The sequence below is a fragment of the Mesitornis unicolor genome, unplaced genomic scaffold (assembly GCF_000695765.1).
Source record: "Mesitornis unicolor isolate BGI_N332 unplaced genomic scaffold, ASM69576v1 scaffold55099, whole genome shotgun sequence".
NCBI lineage: Eukaryota > Metazoa > Chordata > Aves > Mesitornithiformes > Mesitornithidae > Mesitornis > Mesitornis unicolor.
Window position 1 is genome coordinate 1,191 of NW_010210407.1, and position 6,552 is coordinate 7,742.

At 36.5% G+C, this 6,552-nt stretch overlaps 1 protein-coding gene across 1 annotated transcript in view; it reads right to left on the reverse strand.

The window, feature by feature from the left end:
- Window positions 1-3,530: 3,530 nt before the first annotated feature.
- Window positions 3,531-6,552, reverse strand: part of TRDN (triadin) — a gene marked incomplete at its 3' end in the record, with an annotated part of 14,340 nt that continues 11,318 nt past the window's right edge. The window contains exon 2 of the mRNA XM_010193162.1: window positions 3,531-3,668. Coding sequence (XP_010191464.1) covers window positions 3,531-3,668 — 138 coding nt within the window. The remainder of the gene's footprint in view (window positions 3,669-6,552) is intronic.

Consider the following 6,552-nt stretch of genomic DNA (forward strand, 5'->3'; position numbering starts at 1 on the left):
ACTCAAAATCTGTTTCATAGCTCAGGCAGATGAAGCATGTTTGAATTTGGACTCTTTCACATAAGTGTGGATGAGTTATTGTGTAAGATATCAGCTTCACAGGAATCATCAGCTACTTGTCTATCTCCTTCACCCCAAAGATAGAAGACTTTCCCAGACATTTTTCTCCAGAGCAGGGTTGTGAGCTTTGAATACTGAGAAAAATATTTCAAGCTGGCAGTTAGATACTCAGCTCCTTGTATAGAAGACTTTTAGGTCCAGACAATTGTCATTCCATCCAACTGACCAATTTAAGCAGCTTCCAGTTTATTTTGAAGGCTTCTCTGAATTCAATTTCTACAACCTAGTGTCCCAATGCAAAGTGTCCCAATGCATGAATATGTCACTGATTTCCAAAGAAGCAGGCATTGCAATGCTGAGCTTGGTTTTGTCCATAAAGTTTTTATGGATTAAACCTTCCCAGCAGTGAAGTTACTCCACAGTACTCCCAGCCTGATCAGCTACACTGGCCCATAGCAAGTAGACACCTTCCACCCATGTACCTAGCATCCCTGGCAGCCATGTGCTACAGCTACAGACTCATTGCACTCATTATAAAGCCAACAATGCATTTCTCCCTTTGGGAGAAAAGACAGGGCATTGCCGAGTTCTTCTGAGATTCTTACCAATGGAGTAAAGAGATAGAATGTTTTCTTACACTGTCTATAAGTTTTGTTCAGTCCTATCATAAAGGATCATCCATAGAAGAATGAGAGGTCCTGATCTTCAAGCCTATTCATTCCTTGGATTTCCCATTGAGACTGACAAAATATGTCATTAAATTGAAGCCTGATCTAGTTCCAATTAACTTCAGAGAAAACTGGATTGTAATCTCAGCACCAATTGGGGTAATAGATTCTTCAATACAGAAACTTACCTGTTGAGAATTTTATGGATACCATACTCAGATCACATAGGGTTGCTTACACGTTTTCTTATTATCAAGCAATGCTCAATTTGGAGAAAAAAGCACACCCTAGTTTTGAAAACCTTTACATCTTATCATCAATATCTCAAGCCTTCTAATATAGTTTCATTTTAATTTAACAGAAGTCAAACTCAAGTTTTATGTTTCAGCATGACAATTTTCATGTCTGAAAAGATTTATATTATAAATCCTACTTGCTACATTTACCTGCTCTAAAAATTCAATGATATCTAAGTAATTTTTTTCCAGAAGATTCAGAAATAGTCCTTATTTTAGGGTTCTGAGCTGGCACAAGGTAAAATGCCTTTAAAACACTTCACCATTATTTCTCACTAAATATTCTTTCTATATTATTATTTCAAAATATTATTTCTATCCAGACATACAGGCAACTCCTACTGGCATTAATGGGAGTCCCATATACAGAGCAAGGGTACAGATAATATTATCTCTGTAATTCTATTGTGCTTTTGTGAAGATTTTTCAAATTTTCTGGATAATAATGAAACAGTCAAGAATTCTTACAGAGCAGCAACCAGTAGAGCAAGTATAATTACCTGAGTTTCTTAGTTAATAATTTTGTAAAAGAACAACTTACGTCGTTAGTAGACTGACATTAACTGATGACAAAATTTATATCACAGATACACTAATTAATTCTTAAACTGATTGCAAAACATTTTCCCTCTGTAGTAAGGCAACTGACAAACCTTTTTTCAGGGAAGGTTCCACTTCACCTAAACCAAGAGAAAAGAACAAAGTCAGAGAATAAGTATCATAATAAAAGTATTTTTTCTCACATTTGCTCACTTGAAGTATCAAAACAATTCTATTGTTTGTATGCTAAATGGCAAGCACTCTATTCTGAGATTTTGGATTTTTCATAACACATCTCTCTTACTATAGAGGTTTTCCTGGGTCTGGGGTAGACAAACTCAATGTGCAGTAATAACCAAGGAAACGTCCAAACCTGTGTTTGTGCTTCTGAATGTTAACTTGTCACTACAATTTACAATTTGCTTGATGTTATGCATACTCTCTGTTTTAAGGAAAGGCGGTTTCATTTTGCCTTCAAATAACAAAATGCATATGCAGGTTAGCAAGATTGTAAATCTAGCAACACTTGCAGTGAAATCCAAGGGAAAAAATACTCAATTTCAGTGGAACTATGAGCATTTGATTGTTGCTATGTGTCCTTCCACATCTATGTGGGACATGGAATTTAAAGGATTGTTCCTAGAAGATTGTGGTGAGTGCACTGCCGCCCACAGTGTCCAGTAAGTTCACATGCACTTGCTTTTTATGAAGTAATGCAGTAAGTTGCCTACTGCTTTTTCACACTCCTGGTAGCTACTGATGATGTTCCACTTGGGCAAAAGACTAGGACTGAGGTTTCCAAACACTTCTTAGCATTCAGATCTTGAATTTTTGTATGTCAGCTATTTTATGACCTTTCCTACTTGCGTTAACACTTATCCACTAGAGTATTTGGAAGCTTGCAGGTGTTTTGGGAGCTATGAAATGGTAAAAATGAACACTTCTTAAATTTTAGCAATATTTCACCCTTTCTGTTTCTCAACCATATGAGAGATTTGCTTTCTGCTAGTTGTAAATCATATCTCAGAATAGGATGCCCAGTTCATAGACTCACACGTAGCAGCTTATTAGTATTCATATATGGTGCTAATATAAAAGCTCATGCACACATTTAAAAGATAGAAATTTGATAATATCTCAAGTTTATTAATGAATGGCTAGAAGTCAGTTTCAGTACATTTTGCTTTCTAATTATGTTCTAGTATAGCTAAATAGAATATCAAAAAAACTACCATGAAATTAAGATGTCACTCCTACATGCATTGTTTGTCAGAATGACCAATACTATGTGACATGATGCTTTACTACTTTTCTGCTCATACTAGAGAACTACTTTTTTTGTAACAGAAGGATAGTTATTTCCAAACTTGAAATGTTAGCAATTTACTTTCTTTTAACAGATGACATCAAATGGATGTTACTATCATGACAGAACCATAATTTCAAGTAAGCTGAATTATTTGCAATATGCTATCCAAAATCCCCTTAGTTCAGCCAGAATACTTCTTTTTCTTTCAGTTTTTTTTTTCTCTCAATGTTTTGTCCTGTTATCAATATAACAAATAATAAAGTTTTCAAGATTCTTGGTCTATCATGTGTATTTACCATGGTTCTTTAGATTCTTACAGATTAAAAGAAAATAGCTATTGCCATTCTCTGAAGCAATATCCTGACATATTTTGGTTGTGGCTTTGAAGTCTTGTATAAATTAGCGCTCTTTACTTCAAGATGTACTAATGGCAATATTTAATTCTGACAGCTTTTCCGTAATGGTACATTAAACATGAGATGAAAGCTAACAAAGAGACCAATTTACTGATTGGAATAGCCAGTAGATGCTTTATTAACAACATTCACTTTTTATTTTCTTTGACCTTCTTGTCTGTGAGGTTAAAAGCTGAGTAAGCCAACATAATGCATGTAAACCAGCAGTTAGAGCAGTTACAGAAGTCTACATTACAAATACCTTCATCACTGTCATCATCATCACTCCATACGATGTCAGACAGTAAAGAAATAAAGCCATAAAGCCAATCAGTGGATTCTTCCAATGTTTCATGAATGATTCTCAGTGGTTCTGTGCTGAGCTTGTTAACAGATCTTCCTGAGTGCAGAGTTTAAAACAAAAGTGGTTTGAAAAAATAATACTTCTTCAAAGATTAAAGTTAATCTTTGTTTTATACAGGACTTTTTATACTACCTTCTTTAACAGAAACTAAGATTGTGAATGTTAATTTTTATTATTCAAGGATCTGAGGAGAGCTCTCCTTCGTGTGCAAGATGAGTATAAACTTGTATCCCACTGTACTTGCTCTTAGCAGACCGATTCAGGACCTAGTGGATAATTTGGTCTGCGCCTCAAGTTCTGACTCTTCTTTTGAAGTTCAGTAGGGTTAAGGAAAATGTAGATTTGATTCTACCTAATGTTCATCCTTTCAGATGATATCTTCCTTTCAGCCCAGTTTTTTTCTCTGGCCCAGGTAGTCTCCCTCTTGCTGCCTATTTAGAATTCACTGCCATCTGTGTCCCACTCCTTATGTTACATTTTCCCTTAAGCCCCCTGCTTTACACAAGTCCTGATCGAGGGAATTGCTGAGCCCAGACTTCACACAGGGAGGTCATATCATTGCCAAGGAGCCCATGTAAAGGATGGGAAGAAGCAAACTATGTAGTCTTGGGCCAGAATAAACCTGAGTCTGGAATGAAGGGAAATGCAGAGTCTAAACTGTGACACAGAGACAGCTACTTTCAAACACATACTCCTGTGTATCTGGTTATTGTCTTACAACTTTTCTAGAGTTTCTTGCATTAGTTGCATTTCTGTACATCTGCTTACTTAACTAATTCTGGTCTTACTGCTCCTGTAGGCAACTAAGCTGGCAAACAAAGAAGCTGTGTAGTTTAATGCACTGCACCTTCCTGGGACCTCTAATGGAAGCAAGGCCCCTGCTCCCCGCTGTATCTGCACCTAGGGAGAGCAACCACCAGTGGGAAATACAAGTATTTCCTTAGGGGCTTTTCCAGTCGTGATTTCACCAAATTTCTCCCTGCCCTGTTTATGCTGACATAGTAATATGTGGGAATGTTCCAGCCTCTGACAGAGTATTTCTTCTGATCTTTCTGTCTAGCAAACTTTTATTCTCTTGAAATCTGTATCAAATACTGCTTAGGAAGAAGGACAACTGTTCTTCAATGTTACTGTCCAACGAACTTGAAATGGCAGACTGAATGATTGCCCTGTCTTTGCAAAGGCTTCCCACAAATGTAGACAATAAAAGGTAGATCACAAAATATTATTTGAGTCGTTGACCTACTCTTGTTCCTAGAAGCTTCAATAGAAATACATACGCTGAATTTAACAGTATCAAGATGGGAACCACATCTCTGTTTACCACTGTCTTTCTATATGCAAGTATTTCAGTAGGAAGTCAAACTTTTCAGAACTACTTCTGTTTGCAGTGTTCTGACTCACAAGACAAATCTTAGCAATAATCAGAAGTAGTCTCACATGGACTTGCAGGTTACAAAGACAAGCAAAGTGCAGGCTTGAAGCAGTTTCTCTGATGGCAGCAGTATGAACAGTTTTCTAAAAGTGTGGTAATGAAATATACAATAACTTTATTTGAAATATAAATGTATCACTAAATAATTCTTTTTATTTCTAATTAATTAATTGGAAGCAGAAAAGACAAGATTGATTTTCTATTATTTTGCATATGCTTATTATTAATGCAGAGCAATTAGTTGTTTTGATTAATGTTTTTTGAAGATTGTATTATATAGACATGTGCTATTGAGCAATCAGGCACATTAAATAAATGAATTGTGTGCCATAATGAAATTGCATAATATGCATGATCTCTTCATTTAATGTATTATTGTGTGCTACACTTTGAAACATATTTAAAAATTCAGAAAGACTAAGTAGTATTACAGGGAATATTTACTTTATCATAAGGAATTTATTTGCGTTGGCTTCATGCATTCAGATGTAGATATTTTTTCAGCTGAATTGACACAAATGCCCTTCTCAAGTTTTTAACAGGAGAATGAAAACCTATATTTAGGGTATTAAAATGCAAATCTGCAACCTGACCCCTGATGTCATTTGCACATTATTCTAATCTGGAGGTGCTAAGGAGTCCAAGTGGACTGGTGGAATGGACATGGCCAGACGGGTCTTAGCATAACTGAGGTTTTGATTCACAAGCAGGGATGGTTTAACCTGGGACAGCTGCCTTGATTTCCACTCTCGCTATCCACCTACCTTTTACCCACTGGTGGCTTAGGAATAGCTCAGCTGCTTTCACATCCACAGGCTTTTACAGCCACAGGGACTACAGCTGTAAACTAAACAAGAATTGGTGTCAATTTATTTTAATATACTGGTCTATCAACTAGTAGTTGAAGAACTGCTTCACAGGTAGCAGAGCTGTTCCCCCGGGCAGGCAAGGGAAATGCGCAGAGAAGAGCAAGATCAAGAGCAGAGGAAATTATTCCAACCACCCCAAGGCAAGCCATCTTTGCTGATGAATCAGAGCCCTCAACATCGTATCCTGGTCTTTAATTTATAACATCCTCATAGCAAACTATGAAGAGGGATTAGAAATTATAGGCATCCAGAGGATAATTTCTCCAGTCACGCCTACACTAACAAGCCCAAGCTGCAAATCCTGTTTAACATAAAAAGTTTAGAAAAATCAGTCTGGGGCTGTGTAGAATACACTGGAGTGGTATTTGCAAAATTAAATTTTGTATACAAACAGATACTGTGAGATCCACTTGCAGTCTGATGGAAGTGATACAGGCTTGGAAAGCTGTCTCCTTGTGCTCAGACCTTCTGTTTAACTTTTGTTGTATTTATTTCTTACATTTATTTCCTACATTAAAATGCTTAAGAACACACCAGGTAATGCTGAAGTGAAAATTACTACTGATTAAATCCATGTTTTTATCTCCCCACAGCTTTGACACTAGCAGGTTCTTTC